The sequence below is a fragment of the Corythoichthys intestinalis genome, chromosome 7 (genome assembly GCF_030265065.1).
Source record: "Corythoichthys intestinalis isolate RoL2023-P3 chromosome 7, ASM3026506v1, whole genome shotgun sequence".
Lineage (NCBI taxonomy): Eukaryota > Metazoa > Chordata > Actinopteri > Syngnathiformes > Syngnathidae > Corythoichthys > Corythoichthys intestinalis.
In genome coordinates, this window is record NC_080401.1 from 59,707,254 (window position 1) to 59,726,293 (window position 19,040).

Sequence of the window (19,040 nt, forward strand, 5' to 3'; positions counted from 1 at the left end):
TCCTGTTGATTTTGGGTCATTTCCTGTTCATTTTGGGACATTTACAGGTCACTTCCTGTCAATTTGGGGTCACTTCCAAGTCACTTCCTGTCAATTTGGGGTCACTTCCTGTTGATTTTTGGTCACTTGTTGTTTTGGGGCATTTCTAGGTCACTTCCTGTCAATTTGAGGTCACTTCCTGTTGATATGGGGTCACTTTTTTTTTCATTTGGGAGCATTTCCAGGTCATTCCCTGTCAATTTGAGGTTACTTCCTGTTGATTTTGGGTCATTTCCTGTTCATTTTGGGACATTTACAAGTCACTTCCTGTTGATGTTGGGTCACTTTTTTGTTAATTTGGGAGCCTTTCCAGGTCACTTCTTGTCAATTTGGGGTCATTTCTGGGTCACTTGCTAGTCATTTGGGAGCATTTCCAGGTCACTTCCTGTCAATTTGAGGTCACTTCCTGTTGATATGGGGTCACTTTTTTTCATTTGGGAGCATTTCCAGGTCATTCACAGTCAATTTGAGGTTGAGGTCCTGTTGATTTTGGGTCATTTCCTGTTCATTTTGGGACGTTTACAGATCACTTCCTGTGGATTTTGGGTCACCTTTTGTTTATTTGGGAGCCTTTCCAGGTCACTTCCTGTCAATTTGGGGTCATTTCCACGTCTCTTCCTGTCAGTTTGGGGTCACCTTCTGTTAATTTTGGGTCACTTGTTGATTTTGGGGTATTTCTAGGTCACTTCCTGTCAATTTGAGGTCACTTTCTGTTGATTTTGGGTCACCTTTTGTTTATTTAGGAGCCTTTCCAGGTCACTTCCTGTCAATTTGGGGTCACTTCCAAGTCTCTTCCTGTCAATTTGGGGTCACTTCCTGTTAATTTTGGGCCAGTTGTTGATTTTGGGGCATTTCTATGTCTCTTCCTGTCAATTTTAGGTCACTTCCTGTTGATATGGGGTTGCTTTTTTTCATTTGGGAGCATTTCCAGGTCATTCCCTGTCAATTTGAGGTTACTTCCTGTTGATTTTGGGTCATTTCCTGTTCATTTTGGGACATTTACAGGTCACTTCCTGTTGATGTTGGGTCACTTTTTTGTTAATTTGGGAGCCTTTCCACGTCACTTCCGTCAATTTGGGGTCACTTTCTGTTGATTTTGGGGAATTTCTAGGTCACTTCCTGTAAATTTGAGGTCACTTCCTCTTGATTTGGGGTCACTTTTGTCAATTGGGAGCATTTCCAGGTCATTTCCTGTCAATTTTGGGTCACTTCCTGTTGATTTGGGGTCACTTTTTTTCCACTTGGGAGTATTAAAGGTCAATTATTTTGATTTGGGGCCTCATTATGTTGCTTTTGGGACATTTACGGGTCACTTCCTGTTGATTTTGGGACACTTGTTGATTTCGGAGCATTCCTACGTCACTTCTTGTCAATTTGGGGTCACTTTCTATTGCTTTTGGGACGTTTTCGGTTCACTTCCTGTTGATTTTGGGTCACTTGTTGATTTGGAGTAATTTCCAGGTCACTTCCTGTCAATTTAGGGTCACTTCCTTTTGATTTTGGGTCACTTATTGTTGCTTTTGGGACATTTACGGGTACTACCATTTGATTTTGGGTCACTTGTTGATTTGGGGGCATTCATATGTCATCTCCTGTCAATTTTGGGGCATTCCCAGATCACTTCCTGTCAATTTTGAGTCATTTACTGTAGAATGCGAATCACTTTTTGTTGAATTGGGGGCATTTCCACCTTGCTTTCTGTTCATTTTGGGATATTTATAGATCACTTCATGTAAACATTCGGTCATATCCTGTTCATTTTGGTACATTTACAGGTCACTTTCTGTTGATTTTGGGGCATTACTAATAACTAATTATAAAGCCTAAATCATAAGGCTTTACTTTGTCATCCCACCATTGAAAAATACCCCTAACCCTATATTTACATTTATGTTCTGTAATTTTCTGGTCTGTGAAAGTACTTTGAAGGACTTTTTTTTCAGTAAAACAATCTTTTTTTTTTTCAGGGGTCAGACCGTTGCCATTTTGATCTCATGTTCAAGTTGAGACAGACCAAATGCCACGTCAGCAACCCCAAATCTCACGAGGACTGCGAAGTCATGTCGCGCACCGACCGGGTGAGTAGCAAAACTCTAGCATCTAAGCAAAGCTACGATGAGCTAAGCTAACCTGTGCGCTTTCTCCAAGGGCGCGTTGGCCACCTGCAACAGCACGGTTGAGGTGGTAGGGGGCGTGGCCCACATTGTCTCGCACAATTGTGACACCAAAGCAGGTACAACTTTTCATCATACATTTTCAAGTTATCCTTGAATTTCCAATGACACCCACAAGATGGAGTTTTACATAAAATTACAGAACATAAATGTAAATATAGGGTTAGGGGTATTTTTCAATGGTGAGATGACAAAGTAAAGCCTTATGATTTAGGCTTTATAATTAGTTATTAGTAATGCCCCAAAATCAACAGGAAGTGATCCAAGAAATGCCACAAAATCAATACAAAGAACGTGACTGATACCATAAACCCATAAAATGCCACAAACTTACAGGAAATGACTCAAAAGCAACAGAAAGTAACCCATAAAATCCCCAAAATGAACAGGAAATAACCTAAAGATGCCCCAAAATTGACCGGTGACTCAAAATGAACAGGAAGCACGGGAATACACCAAAACTAACAGGAAGTAACCCATGCCATCCCCTGAATGAACAGGAAGTGACCCCAAATCCACAGGAAGTGACCTGGCAATACTGCAAAATCAACAGGAAGTGATATCCAATTGCCCCAAAATCGAAATGAAGGTACTCAAAATGAACAGTAAGTGACCAAAAATTAATAGGAATTACCTAAAATTGCCCCAAAATTGACAGGAAGTGACTCAGAATGAACAGGAAGTGACCCAAAATCAATAGGAAATGACCTAAAATTGCCCCAAGATTGACGGAAAGTGACCCAAAATCAACAGGAAGTGACCTGAAATTGACCCAAATTTGAAAGTAAGTTACTTAAAATGATCAGGAAGTGACCCAAAATCAACAGGAAGTGACCTAAATTGCACCAAAATTGACCGGTGACTCATAATGAACATGGAGTGACCTGGGAATTCTGCAACATTAATAGGAAGCGAACAAAAATGAACAGGAAGTGACCTAAAACTGCCCCAAATTTGAAAGGAAATTACTTAAAATGATCAGGAAGTGAACAAAAATGAACAGGAAGTGACCTAAAACTGCCCCAAATTTGAAAGGAAGTTACTTAAAAAGATCAGGAAGTGACCCCAAATTTACAGGAAGTGACCTAAATTGCACCAAATTTGACCGGTGACTCATAATGAACAGGAAGTGATCCAAAATCAACAAGAAGTGACCCAAAATGAACAGGAAGTGACCGGGCAATGATGCAAAATCAACAAGAAGTAACCCAAAATCAACAGGAAGTGACCTCAAATTGCACCAAAATTGACCAGTGATCCAAAATAAACAGGAAGTGACCTGGGAATGCTGCAATATCAATAGGAAGTGAACAAAAAATAACAGGGAGTGACCTGACATTGCACCAAATTTGAAAGGAAATTACTTAAAATGATCAGGGAGTGACCCCAAATGATCAGGAAGTGACCTAAAACTGCCCAAAATTTGAAAGGAAGTTACTTAAAATGATCAGGGAGTGACCCAAAATCAACAGGAAGTGACCTAAATTGCACCAAAATTGACCGGTGACTCATAATGAACAGGGAGTGACCTGGGAATTCTGCAACATCAATAGGAAGTGAACAAAAATCAACAGAAAGTGACCTAAAACTGCCCCAAATTTGAAAGGAAGTTACTTAAAAAGATCAGGAAGTGACCCCAAATCAACAGAAAGTGATCTAAATTGCACCAAATTTGACCGGTGACTCATAATGAACATGGAGTGACCTGGGAATTCTGCAACATTAATAGGAAGTGAACAAAAATTAACAGGAAGTGGCCTAAAACTGCCTCAAATTTGAAAGGTATTACTTAAAATGATCAGGAAGTGACCCAAAATGATCAGGAAGTGACCTAAAACTGCCCCAAATTTGAAAGGAAGTTACTTAAAAAGATCAGGAAATGACCCCAAATAAACAGGAAGTGACCCAAAATGAACAGGAAGTGACCTGTAATTGCCCCCAAAATACATAGGTGACTCAAAATGAACAGGAAGTGACCTGGCAATGATGCAAAATCAACAAGAAGTAACCAAAAATCAATGGGAAGTGACCTGAGATTGCACCAAAATTGACCAGTGACCCAAAATCAACAGGAAATGACCTAAAATTGCACCGAAATTGACCAGTGACTAATAATGAACAGGGAGTGACCTGGGAATTCTGCAACATCAATAGGAAGTGAACAAAAATGAACAGGAAGTAACCTAAAACTGCCCCAAATATGAAAGGAAGTAACTTAAAATGATCAGGAAGTGACCCAAAATCAACAGGAAGTGACCTAAATTGCACCGAAATTGACCGGTGACTCATAATGAACAGGGAGTGACCTGGGAATTCTGCAACATCAATAGGAAGTGAACAAAAATGAACAGGAAGTGACCTAAAACTGCCCCAAATTTGAAAGGAAGTTACTGAAAATGATCAGGAAGTGACCCGAAATCAGCAGGAAGTGATCTAAATTGCACCAAAATTGACAGTTGACTCATAATGAACATGGAGTGACCTGGGAATTCCGCAACATTAATAGGAAGTGAACAAAAATTAACAGGAAGTGGCCTAAAACTGCCTCAAATTTGAAAGGTATTACTTAAAATGATCAGGAAGTGACCCAAAATGATCAGGAAGTGACCTAAAACTGCCCCAAATTTGAAAGGAAGTTACTTAAAAAGATCAGGAAGTGACCCCAAATAAACAGGAAGTGACCCAAAATGAACAGGAAGTGACCTGTAATTGCCCCCAAAATACATAGGTGACTCAAAATGAACAGAAAGTGACCTGGCAATGATGCAAAATCAACAAGAAGTAACCAAAAATCAACGGGAAGTGACCTGAGATTGCACCAAAATTGACCAGTGACCCAAAATCAACAGGAAATGACCTAAAATTGCACCGAAATTGACCAGTGACTAATAATGAACAGGGAGTGACCTGGGAATTCTGCAACATCAATAGGAAGTGAACAAAAATGAACAGGAAATGATCCAAAATCAACAAGAAATGAACAAAAATGAACAGGAAGTGACCTAAAACTGCCCCAAATTTGAAAGGAAGTTACTGAAAATGATCAGGAAGTGACCCCAAATCAACAGAAATTGATCTAAATTGCACCAAAATTGACAGGTGACTCATAATGAACATGGAGTGACCTGGGAATTCTGCAACATTAATAGGAAGTGAACAAAATTAACAGGAAGTGGCCCAAAACTGCCTCAAATTTGAAAGGTATTACTTAAAATGATCAGGAAGTGACCCAAAATGATCAGGAAGTGACCTAAAACTGCCCCAAATTTGAAAGGAAGTTACTTAAAAAGATCAGGAAATGACCCCAAATAAACAGGAAGTGACCCAAAATGAACAGGAAGTGACCTGTAATTGCCCCCAAAATACATAGGTGACTCAAAATGAACAGGAAGTGACCTGGCAATGATGTAAAATCAACAAGAAGTAACCAAAAATCAACGGGAAGTGACCTGAAATTGCACCAAAATTGACCAGTGACCCAAAATCAACAGGAAATGACCTAAAATTGCACCGAAATTGACCAGTCACTCATAATGAACAGGGAGTGACCTGGAAATTCTGCAACATCAATAGGAAGTGAACAAAAATTAACAGGAAGTAACCTAAAACTGCCCCAAATATGAAAGGAAGTTACTTAAAAAGATCAGGAAGTGACCCCAAATCAACAGAAAGTGACCTAAATTGCACCAAATTTGACCGGTGACTCATAATGAACAGGAAGTGACCTGAAATTGCCCCAAAATACATAGGTGACTCAAAATGAACAGGAAGTGACCTGGCAATGATGCAAAATCAACAAGAAGTAACCCAAAATCAACAGGAAGTGACCTCAAATTGCACCAAAATTGACCAGTGATCCAAAATAAACAGGAAGTGACCTGGGAATGCTGCAATATCAATAGGAAGTGAACAAAAAAATAACAGGAAGTGACCTGGCATTGCACCAAATTTGAGCGGTAGTTACTCAAAATCAACAGGAAATGGCCCAAAATTAACAGGAAGTGACCTAAAATTGCCCCAGAATTGGCTGGAGGTGACTCAAAATGATCATGAAGTGTAACCTACAACATCCATAGGAAGTGAACAAATATTAACAGGAAGTGACTTAAATTGCACCAAATTTTCCTGGTGACTCAAAATAAACAGGAAGTGACCTGGCAATGATGCAAAATCAACAAGAAGTAACCCAAAATCAACAGGAAGTGACCTCAAATTGCACCAAAATTGACCAGTGATCCAAAATAAACAGGAAGTGACCTGGGAATGCTGGAACATCAATAGGAAGTGAACAAAAATGAACAGGAAATGACCTAAAAGTGCCCCAAATTAGAAAAGAAGTTACTCAAAATTAACAGGAAGTGGCCCAAAATTAACAGGAAGTGACATAAAATGGTCCCAGAATTGACAGGAGGTGACTCCAATTGAACAGGAAGTGACCTGGAAATGCTGCAAAATCAACAGGAAGTGACCTAGAATTGCCCAATAGCAACACAAAGTGACATATAGGAGTTTTTTTTGTTTTTGTTTTACCAGCCACTAAAGGCTTTTGTGGTACCTGTGTACAGAGTTCACCAACGCCGAGATTGCAATGATTTGTGCCACCTGCCACGGCTTGATGCCTTTGGATGACGAGACGGGCGCGAAGGCGGCTCAGGCGGCCGTCAAAAAGTACAACCAGCAGAACAACCATCTTCACTACTTTGGCCTGATGGAGATTTCACAGCTGCAGACCTATGTGAGTCCTTTAGAACTCTTTCGCTGTCATTGACGGTGATCGACGTCCAATCCATTTGAAATGGGAGGGCTGAAAGCGAATGAACGTCGTTGCCAACCCTCCACTTCAAATGGATTGGACGTCGATCACCGTCAATGGCAGCCAACGTTGAATGTCAATGCATTGCCTTTACTGCGAGTGTTGCCCCTACCAACATGGCCGCCAATCCTAAGGCCATGTTGGCAGGGGCGATGAAAAGTCTTTTCGTGCTTCTGTCGTCAATTGAAATGAGTTTATCACTAGTAGACGTCCAAGCCATTTGAAGCCGGAGGGTTGGCAGTGTTCGTTCATTAGCTGCTAACCCTCCCACTTCAAATCGATTGGACTTCTAGCTCCCTCAATAGCAGCCAACCGGGTCAAAATAGCTCGTTGTGACTTAATTTGAACTTCAATGCAATGACGTTAAAGGGAGCGTCACCTCATGGCAGCCATTTTGGGAGGGGCAATGAACGGCCCTTTGAGGCTGATGCCGTCAGTTGCAATGAGTTTATTTCCAGGAGAGGGCCAATCTGTTTTAACCGGGAGGGTTGGCAGCCTTTGTTCAGTTGCTGTCAACCCTCCCACTTCAAATAGCTTGGACGTTAGTCCCCTCAAAGGCAGCCAACAGGGGTCAAATAAACCAGTAATGTATTTATTTGAATGTCAATGCATTGACTTTAATGGGAACGTTGCCTCAGGGCGGCCATGTTGGTGGGGGCGATGAAAAGTCTTTTCGTGCTTCTGTCGTCAATTGAAATGAGTTTATCACTAGTAGATGTCCAAGCCATTTAAAGCGGGAGGGTTGGCAGCGTTCGTTCATTTGCTGCCAACCCTCCCACTTAAAATGGATTGGACTTCTAGCTCCCTCAATAGCAGCCAACTGGGTCAAAATAGCTCGTTTTGACTTGATTGTAACTTCAATGCAATGACATTAATGGGAGCGTCACCTCATGGCAGCCATTTTGGGAGGGGCAATGAACGGCCCTTTGAGGCTGTTGCCGTCAGTTGCAATGAGTTTATTTCCAGGAGAGGGCCAATCTGTTTTAACCAGGAGGGTTGGCAGCCTTCGTTCATTTGCTGGCAACCCTCCCACTTCAAATGGGTTGGACGTTAGTCCCCTCAAAGGCAGCCAACAGGGGTCAAATAAACCAGTAATGTTTTTATTTGAATGTCAAGGCATTGACTTTAATGGGAACGTTGCCTCAGGGCGGCCATGTTGGTGGGGGCGATGAAAAGTCTTTTCGTGCTTCTGTCGTCAATTGAAATGAGTTGATCACTAGTAGACGTCCAAGCCATTTGAAGCGGGAGGGTTGGCAGCGAATGAACGTTCTGCCAACTGTAGAAATATATTTCCATTTATTCACAATAATCACACGAGAAAAATGCCACTTACTTTTCTTATATATTCACACAGGCCCCTTTTGTCTTCTTACCAGTGGATGTAATTTGATCAGGGCGGGGGGTTATGCATTCCAAGCAAGTTACCCGAGAAGGGGGAAAAAGGCTATGCACGGGGAGGCTGGGGCACTTATGCTTCGTCTCCTGGTACCAGTAATGTCTTGTCTTTTCTGTTTGTCTGTCTTTAGGTATAAATTATTTGCAATTTTTTATTCCCGAATTCTGTGTCATCATCTCCTGTTTGTTATAAGAATAACACAGCCTGTAACAAGGATAAATCGACTCTTTTCCTTCACAGCCCTCCTACTTCAAACGGATGTCTAGCTCCCTCAATGGCAGCCAACAGGGTCAAATAAGCCTGTTATATTTTAATTTGAATGTCATTGCATTTACTTTAATGGGAACGTTGCCTCAGTGCGGCCATGTTGGTAGGGGCGATGAAAGGCCTTTTCTTTCTTTTGCTGCTATTGAAATGAGTTGATCACTAGTAGAGGTCCAATCAGTTTTGAAGCAGGAGGTTGGCAGGGAATGAACGAACGTTCAACCCTCCCACTTCAAATGAATTGGACGTCTAGCGCCGTCAATGCAGCCGATGGGTTAATAAGATGTGGCGCTCCTTTGTAATGGCAGTACATCCCGAGCCCGACCGGCGGCACCTTCTTGAGACTAGAGTTCGCCCTGGTGGAGACGGTCTGTCCAAAAGATTCCAGGATCGCCCAAGAAGCCTGTGAAGCACGCTGCCCCGATCGAGCTGTGAGTTAACTCATTCACCGCCATGGTTGTTGAAAACAGAAATTCTGAATATATATACGTATATATATCTTGGAGCAATTTTATTTCTCACATTTTTTTTAGGGCTGTCAAATGATTACAATTTTTAATCGAGTTCATTTCATCTTAAAAATTAATTAATCGTAATTAATCGCAATTAATCGCATTTCAAACCATCTATAAAATATGCCATATTTTTCTGTAAATTATTGTTGGAATGGAAAGATAAGACACAAGATGGATATATACATTCAACATACGGTACATAAGGACTATTTGTTTATTGTAACAATAAATCAACAAGATGGCATTACCATTATTAACATTCTGTTAAAGCGATCCATGGATAGAAAGACTTGTAGTTCTTAAAAGAAAATTGTTAGTACAAGTTAGAGAAATTTTATATTAAAACCCCTCTTAATGTTTTCGTTTTAATAAAATTGTAAAATTTTCAATCAAAAAATAAACTAGTAGCCCGCCATTGTTGATGTCAATAATTACTTCCACAATGCTCATGGATGCTGAAGCCTATAAAATCAGTCGCACCCAAGCGCCAGCAGAGGGCGGCAAAACTCCATAAAACACAACAAGTGAGCGTTTCACTGTGTACTGTCATTTAAATCTCGCTGAGCGGTGCATCTGCGTTAATTGCGTCAAATATTTTAACGTGATTAATTTTAAAAATTAACGCCCGTTAACGCGATAATTTTGACAGCCCTAGTTTAAAAAAAAAATGTTTATAATGTTATTATTAGAGATGTCCCGATCGATCAGGATGTCGATCGATCGGGTCCGATTACGCCATTTTCAAAGTATCGGAATCGGCAAAAAAATATCGGACATGCCTTTTTTAATATATATATATATATATATATATATATATATATATATATATTTATTTTTTTAAATGAAATTGTTTTCTAATTGTATTTAACGTTACAGACAAAATGTCTTACACTCATCCAGAGTCTTTAGTTTTGACTTAAAGTGGGGTTGTCAAATTTATCACGTCAACGGCGGTAATAACATTAAAATATTTAACACAATTTACGCATGCGCTGCACTACCCACTCACGCAGTGTCACGTTCAATCTATAATGGCACCGTAATATGTATACATTAGGGCTGTCAAACGATTAAAATTTTTAATCGAATTAATCACAGCTTAAAAATTAATTAATCGTAATTAATCGCAATTCAAACCATCTATAAAATATGCCATATTTTTCTGTAAATTATTGTTGGAATGGAAAGATAAGACACAAGATGGATATATACATTCAAAATACAGTACATAAGGACTATTTGTTTATTATAACAATAAATCAACAAGATGGCATTACCATTATTAACATTCTGTTAAAGCGACCCATGGATAGAAAGACTTGTAGTTCTTAAAAGATAAATGTTGGTACAGATTTTTTTTATATTAAAACCCCTCTTAATGTTTTCGTTTTAATAAAATTTGTAAAATTTTCAATCAAAAAATAAACTAGTAGCCCGCTATTGTTGATGTCAATAATTACTTACACAATTCTCATGGATGCTGAAGCCTATAAAATCAGTCGCACCCAAGTGCCAGCAGAGGGCGGCAAAACTCCATAAAACACAATTAACAAGCAGTTCACTGTACTGTCATTTAAATCTGTCTGAGCGGGGAGAGTGCGTTAATTGCGTCAAATATTTTAACGTGATTAATTAATTAAATTAATTAAAGCCCGTGAACGCGATAATTTTGACAGCCCTAGTATACATAGAACTAAAAGGCAATGTAAAATGAGTAGAGACAATTTTGGCAGCCTTTGAGCCTTTTTTTGATTGGCCAAAGCCTTGCAATCCCTCTCTCAACGATCAGAAATATCGTGGGCAGCAATGTGGGGAAGAAAGGTAGAAGTTGATCTTTTTCTTAACACCCTATTTTATTTCCCAACGCTGAGAAGATATATCAATTGGTACCATTACACACAGTCATGGTTGCACTTCCCATCAAGCATTTGGGAAGCAGTTAAATGGCTGAATTATCATTTACTGAAAGCTCATAAAAATCCACTAGATGGCAATATTTAGTCACAATATACAAAGTCACATTTGTCCTTTAAGAAATACAAGTCTTTCTATCTGTTGATCCCTCTCACAAAAAGAATGTTAATAATGTAAATGCCATCTTGAGGATTTATTGTCATAATAAACAAATACAGTACTTATGTACTGATTTTTATTCATTTTTTTCTAAATGCATTGCCAAAATGTATATGATCGGGGAAAATGATCGGGAATGATTGGAATTGAATCGGGAGCAAAAAAAAAAAGCAATTGGATCAGGAAATATCGGGATCGGCAGACACTCAAACTAAAACGATCGGGACCGGATGGGGAGCAAAAAAACCTAATCGGAAAAACCCTAGTTATTATTAAGGCTGTCAAACGATTAAAATTTTTAATCGAGTTAATCACAGCTTAAAAATTAATTAATCGTAATTAATCGCAATTGAAACCATCTATAAAATATGCCATATTTTTCTGTAAATTATTGTTGGAATGGAAGGTACTGTATTTGTTTATTATAATAATAAATCAACTAGATGGCATTAACATTACAGTATTAACATTCTGTTAAAGCAATCCATGGATAGAAAGACTTGTAGTTCTTAAAAGATAAATGTTAGTACAAGTTATAGAAATTTTATATTAAAACCCCTCTTAATGTTTGCGTTTTAATAAAATTTTCAATCAAAAAATAAACTAGTAGCTCGCCATTGTTGATGTCAATAATTACACAATGCTCATGGTGCTGAAACCCATAAAATCAGTCGCACCTAAGCGCCAGCAGAGGGCGACAAAACATCAAAAAACACAAGTGACAAGTGGACATGACACTGTGCTGTCATTTTAATCTGTTTGAGCGGGGCTTGTGCGTTAAATGCGTCAAATATTTTAACGTGATTAATTTTAAAAATTAATTACCGCCCATTAAAGCGATAATTTTGACAGCCCTAGTTATTATATTTTTTTCTTCTTTAATTTGATAATGTAAATTGCTCCTTATGTTAGTGAATATTTTTATCATTCATACAATAAAACCAAATACTACATATAACAAATTGTCATAAATACGTAAATTGAAAAATGCCATTCGAAAAAATTTGGGGGGGCGGGGCAATTTGATATCTTAGGTTTTCTGTGTAACACTGTCCTTTACTTTGAGAAATGTTTCTTTTTTTTGCCGACTATTTCTTTTTCAATGTTCGTTTTAATAATAATAATACATTTTATTTATAGAGCGCTTTTACCGGTGCTCAAAGGCGCTTTACAGTTGAGGGAAAAAAATAAATAAAACTCACACAACGTGAGCAGTACAAAACAATAGAGGAAAGAATTACACATTAAAAGCTAGTTTAAAAAGGTGAGTTTTTAACAATTTTTTGAATGTGGGAAGATCAGAACAGGTGCGGATGGTTTTAGGGAGTGCGTTCCAAAGTGAGGGGGCAGCAATGGAGAAGGCTCTGTCCCCCCAAGTACGGTGTGTTATTTGTGGGGGCAGTGCGAGAATGTTTCCATTAGATGAACGGAGGTGACGGGAGGGGGTGTGGGGACAGAGAAGGTCCGTGAGGTAAGGAGGAGCCAGGTTATTGAGTGCTTTGTATGTGAGAAGGATGATTTTGAAATTTATCCTGTGTGAGATGGGAAGCCAGTGCAGTTTGTGAAGGACGGGGGTAATGTGATTCCTGTAGGGGGTACGGGTGAGAAGGCGTGCAGCGGAGTTCTGGATATATTGTAGTTTATTGAGGAGTTTGGCTGGAGATCCGAAAAGAATGCTGTTACAATAATCGAGTCTGGAGGTGACGAATGCATGTATGAGGGTTTCTGCAGCAGAGTAGGTGAGGGAGGGGCGGAGGCGGGCTATGTTCTTAAGGTGGAAGAAGGCGGTTCTGGTGATGTGGTTGATGTGCTGATCGAATCTTAGTTTATTGTCGAAGATGATACCTAAGTTGCGGGAGTGTGTTGAGATAGGGAGGGTGCAGTTGTCGATGGTAAGGGAGAATTGACTGTTTTTGATGTGAGCTGTAGGGTCTATGATGATTATGTCAGATTTGTTGCTGTTGAGTTGAAGGTAGTTAAGTTGCATCCAGGATTTGATTTCGCTGAAGCAGTTGTGGAGTGTAGTTTTAGTGCTGTGTGAGATGGTTTTAGTGGAGATGTATATTTGGATGTCATCGGCGTAGCAGTGAAATTGCAGTCCAAATTTGCGGATGATCTGACCAAGGGGGAGGATGTAAAGAATGAAGAGGAGGGGGCCAAGAACGGAACCTTGGGGGACACCTTGTGGTAGGGAAGCAGCAGGGGACGTGCAGTTGTTAATGCTGATGAATTGTTGTCGGCCAGTGAGGTAGGAGTGGAACCAGGAAAGTGCAGTGCCAGTGATATGTAGTGATTCTAGTCGGGAGAGCAGGATGGTGTGGTTGATTGTGTCAAAAGCAGCAGTGAGGTCCAGGAGGATGAGGATGGTGAGTTGTCCGGAGTCCGAGGAGAGGAGGATGTCGTTGGTTACTTTGAGAAGTGCTGTTTCGGTGCTATGTTGTGAGCGGAAGCCAGATTGGAAAAGTTCAAATAGCTTATTGTCAGTAAGGTGGGTTCGGAGTTGTGACGCAACTGCCCTTTCCAGTATTTTCGATAGAAAAGGCAGATTTGAAATGGGCCGGTAGTTGGTCGGGATGTCGGGGTCTAAACCAGTTTTCTTTATGATCGGCGTGATGGCAGCCAGTTTGAGAAGTTTGGGGACAGAGCCAGAGCGTAGGGAGGTGTTAATGATATCAGTAATAAGTGAGGAGATGACGGGAAGACAGTCTTTTATTAGAACAGAGGGAATGGGATCTAGGGTGCAGGTGGCAGTTTTCATTCCAGACATAATGGTTGTAAGTTGAGTGGATGTTATTGGAGAAAGCTCAGTGAGTTCCTGGATAGTTGTGGGCGTAGAGGCAGATGGTAAAAAAGATGGAGGGGAAGGTGGAGCAGTAGACTGGATCCTGGAGGTGTTTAGGTTACTGTAAATGTTGTCTATTTTTGTTTGGAAAGATGAGAGAAATAATAAACACTTTTCAGGAGTGAATGAAGTAGAGGTGTTGTCATGAGGTTTGAGCAATGAGTTGATGGTGGAAAAGAGAGCCTTAGAATTGTTGGAGGCAGAACGAATAATGTTGGCATAGTGGGTGGTTCGGGCGGTGTTGATTGCTTCTTTGTATTGCAGTAAGTGGTCTTTGTATGCTAGTAGATGAACTGTTAAGCCGGTTTTCTTATGGAGTCTTTCGAGTTGTCTTTTCCTGGTCTTCATCAGGCGGAGAGTGGGTGTATACCAAGGGGCAGAGTGAGTAAAGGAGACTGTTTTTGTTTTAAGGGGGGCAAGCTGATTTAAGCAGGAAGAGAGTATGGTGTCATAGTATTTTACCAGGATAGTGGGGTCATTAGTTGACGGGGGGGGGGGGGCGAGGTGGATAGATAGTTGGTGAGTGAGGCTGTTAAAGCTGTGGGAGAGATGGATTTAAGATTCCTGAAAATTATCGTGCGGTTTTGTTTGGTAATGGGAATAGGAGTGTCTATGTCCATAGTGATAGCTAGGTGATCAGAGATGTGAAGGTTATAGCTGTTTAAGTGTTGGATATTAAGATTAGTGGAGCAGACTAAATCGAGTATGTGACCATGACTGTGTGTGGGGAAATTAATATGCTGAGTGAAATTCAGGCATTGTAGTAGATCAAGAAATTCAGTGGCCAGTTTATTGTTAGTGCTGCCAATGTGCAGATTAAAATCACCAAGGAGAAGAATTGAGGGAGAGATGGCAAACAACTGGGTTAGTAGATCAGTAAGGTCAGAGATAAAGGAGGGGTGTGGTTTGGGGGGACGGTAAATGGTAGCAGCAACCAGGGGACTAGGGCCGGAGAGTTTGAAGATCAGGTGTTCAAATGAGGGGACGGATGGAATAGAGATGGCAGTTGTCTTGATAGTCTTCCGGTATATGACAGCAATGCCTCCACCTCGGCCAACAGAGCGGGGTTTGTCCAAGTATGTGAATCCAGTGGGAGTGATTTGATTCAGAGAAAGATATTCTAACGGTTTTTGCCATGTTTCAGTAAGGCAGAGGAAGTCTAGGTTCCTATCTGTTATGAATTCATTGAGAATCATTGTTTTGTTATTGAATGATCGGGAGTTCAATAACGCCAATTTCAGGATGTTTTGTTTTATAAGGGGTAGTGGTGATATGGGAATTGGACAGAGGTTGGCTGAATTGATCTGTCTTGATTTGACTACATGGCGCCGCCTGTGGGTGATGACGGTTTTAATTTGATTTACAGGTAGAGATTGTAGCGACAGAGGGGGCCAAACAGGGGCGCTGATGGACGGAAACCGGTACTGTGATGTCGTCGGATTTATGTGATGGGAGGGGTCGCAGGAGTTTAACAGTCATGCTGTGAGAACACGTGTGGATGTTTGGATAGCGTAATGGAGATTTCCTGTGAGCATTTTCGATCCCATCCTATTTGGGTGGATACGATCCCGATTGAAGAAGGAAGTGCGGTTCCAGAAGAGATTGAAGTTATCTATGAAGTTAATATTGCGGCTGATACAGGTTGACTGGAGCCAGGTGTGAAGACTGAGAATTCTGCTGAAGCGCTCTACACCACGTGACATGGTAGGAATCGGGCCAGAGATAAAAACGAGTTTCCCACAGTTAGTTAAATAGTCAAAAAGGGCTAAAAAGTGTTGTTTTGTCACTTCTGAATTTTTGTGGGAAGTATCATTTGAGCCAATGTGAACAACAATCCTGTTGACAGTGGATGGGAGAGAGCATAACAGTGGCGGGAGTTTATTTAGTAGTTCAGGGACTGTGGCGCCAGGATAACATTTTGTGATTGAATTGTAAAACCGTACATTTCGGATTATTGAATCTCCCACTATTAAGGTGTTCGGGGTGAAAAGGGGACGAGGGGGAGATTGCACGTGGGTCATTTTGGAGGCGGCTGAGTTGGCGTTGTGAGGAGAAGACGTGATGGTGGTGGGGGTTCCGTGACGTGGATAGGCTTCCCTGCCGTCGACTGTAGGCAGGGGGTTGTTGTAGAGAGGCGAAGCGGAGGTGTTCTCAGGTGTTTCTGGGAGGGAGGATGAGTGGGTAGCTTCTGCTTTGACGTAGGGGGCGGGCAGCCATTTTGAAACTCAGCGCCGTTATCCTCGTCGAGAATCGAGAATCTATTATATAGTGTGATTGCGGTGGGTAGCGGAGTACTTTTATGACGAGGTGGAGGTGTATTTTTATGGTGAGTATGTTCCGATTCGTTTCGCCTGTATCCGGAAGCAGGAGTGAAGCTGGCCAGTGTTTTTGGCTTTGCGCCAAGGTGGGACCAGTGAGCAGCTGCTGCAGTGGACGGACTTTTCGGTGAGGTGATTGGAACAGTTGAGTCGAGTTCTGCAGTGGGCGATGAATTTTTTGCGGGGCCTAGAGCGACGACCATCGAATCAAGAAGTTGCTCGTCTTCCCTCAGAAGGTGGAGCAAGGAGATTCTTCCCTCCAACTCTGTAATCTTTTGGCTGAGTCGATGGCAACTATCACAGCCAGGCGAGGTCAGTGGAGCCATTTTTACGTTGTTTAAGAGCTAGTTAGCCCAGCTCCTGGCTAGCTAGCTCTAGCGGTTTGGCAGTTGCGGTGGTGTTTGAGTCCACGTTCTTTTTTTATCGCGGGTAGAGAGAAAAGCGGAGGCTAGGATAAAAGTTCCAATAGGCAATATCAGCAACAATCTTTGAAAAGGAGAAAAGCCGACAGGCGGTGTCAAATGAGAGGACAGCAGTCTGTGGTAGCGACCAGTTTTGCAGATTATGTTCATTTCCAATTGTGTCTCAAAAACTTGGACTGCTTTTTTAAAAAAAATATTATATAAAATATATGTATATATTATCTTTTTTTTATTATATTGTTTTTTAAAAATTATTTTTTCAATGTAACCCCCCCTAATTTCCATTTCATTTTATATAATTAATTAAAATATTTTTCTATTTTTTTCCTGTTTTTTTAATTACATTGTTTTTTAGTTTTTTCAGAGTAATTTCCCTCCAAAATTTCCATTCAAAATAATTTAATTAAATAAAATTTTTATCTGTTTTTTCCTGCTTTTTTTTGTTAAATTATATTTTTTTCCACAAAGTAATTCCCCCCAGATTTCCCGTTTAAAATAATGGAAAAAATGAAAATATCTGTCCATTTTTTTCCTGTTTTTAAAAAAAAATTATATTATTGTTTTTAAATTTTTTCCAGAGTATTCCCCACCCAGAATTTCAATTTAATTTAATGTAATTAATAAAAAATATTTTTTACAGTTTAAAAAAACAAAAGCATTACATCATATATATAATAATATTTTATTGCATTTTTTTTTTTTTACATTGTTTTTAAAGTTATTTTTCAGAGTAATTACCCCCCCAAAATTTCCATTTAAAATAATTTAATTAAATAAAATATTTACCTATTTTGTCCTGCTTTTTTGGATAATTATATTACTTTTTTTCTGGAGTAATTCCCCGCTCCACCACCAAATAAATAAATAAATAAATAAAAACTTTGATTCATTTAAGAAAAATATGTTTCTCTTTTTTACTGCTGTTTTACTTTATGTTTTTTCTAGATTAGCCCCTCAGAATTTCTATTTAAATTAATTTAAACGTAACAAATGAAAACATTTTCTATTTTTTTTCTTTCTTTTTTTTTAATCCCCAGTACCCCCCCCCGGAATTTCCATTTAAATTAGTTAAACGTAATTACCTAAAATATTTTTCTTTTTTTTTTCCTGCTTTTTTTTTTTTTTTAAACATTGTAATATTGTTTATTTACTTGATTTTGCAGAGTATTTTTTTTCCCAGAATTCCAGTACGTCAATAATATCTAGCAATTATTTTCTGTCAATTTGTTCCTTTTTTTCCAAGTATTTCTTCTTTAGAATAATTAGTTTTCTATTTTTATTGTTCTCAAGTTCCTCGATAACCGCTGATTTTCACACAAATATCTGAGTTTTTTCGACTAATTCATTTGATCGTATTTTTCCGTGTTTCCGCGTGACCGGATTTTGACGGCTGACTGTTTATCCCTCCAAGCATCACGCCTTCTGCAAGACGAGATACAGAATCAACGGAGAAGAAGTTGGAGATCTTGACTGTGAACTGTATCTCCCCAAAGTAAGTCCACAGAAAAAAAGCATGCGTGCAGGTAGAGCCCCTCACGGTGGCCGTTTGCCCTCCTCAGGATATCACCCCGCTAGCGGACGGCCAGATAGAGCCCGCGTGCGTGTTGTTTCACAACAGTCAGGAAGATGCCGCCTGCCACCACCATGTTGGCAACCAACAGCCGGAGATCCACCAGATATGCCCCTTCCCGCCTGCCGTGTTGCATGCGGGACATGCGGATGCGTAAAAAATCGCGTTCTGGTATACTAGGTCTAAATAAAGACAAATTTGAAACCTTTTAGCTGTTCTTCCTTGGTGTGTTGGTTGTCACGTAAAGTGAAATATTCCGTTTGTGCCTATTCACAGACGTGCTTACTAGGGTTGGGAATCTCTGGCATGAAGCCAGGGCCCGGCCCAGCCTATAGACCCTACTCACGTGACGTCACAGCCACGCCCCCGTGCCATGTTGTCCGGATACTAGCCATGTTAATGCATTAGCGCTTCGTAAATTCCTCCTATTATGGCGTGTTTTTCTGCTCGTTAACATTAAACAATCAAAATGGTGAAGTCGTGTGTGGCGGTCGGTTGCAAAAACAGAGAAGATAGACGGAGAGACTCGAATTTTTACCGTATTCCGAGAGACCCGAAGAGGAGACCGCGATTGACTGCTGCAATTCGACGAGAAAACTGGGCTCCAAACGACT

General features: G+C 40.2%; 1 protein-coding gene across 1 annotated transcript in view; it reads left to right on the forward strand.

Moving 5' to 3' along the window:
* The window catches only part of LOC130918408 (alpha-2-HS-glycoprotein-like), a 42,396-nt gene extending 23,744 nt beyond the window's left edge, over positions 1–18,652 (forward strand). The window contains exons 4-9 of the mRNA XM_057840089.1: positions 2,007–2,117; positions 2,188–2,272; positions 6,779–6,948; positions 8,995–9,117; positions 18,268–18,348; positions 18,416–18,652. Coding sequence (XP_057696072.1) covers positions 2,007–2,117; positions 2,188–2,272; positions 6,779–6,948; positions 8,995–9,117; positions 18,268–18,348; positions 18,416–18,583 — 738 coding nt within the window. The 3' untranslated portion in view covers positions 18,584–18,652. The remainder of the gene's footprint in view (positions 1–2,006; positions 2,118–2,187; positions 2,273–6,778; positions 6,949–8,994; positions 9,118–18,267; positions 18,349–18,415) is intronic.
* Positions 18,653–19,040: the final 388 nt, after the last annotated feature.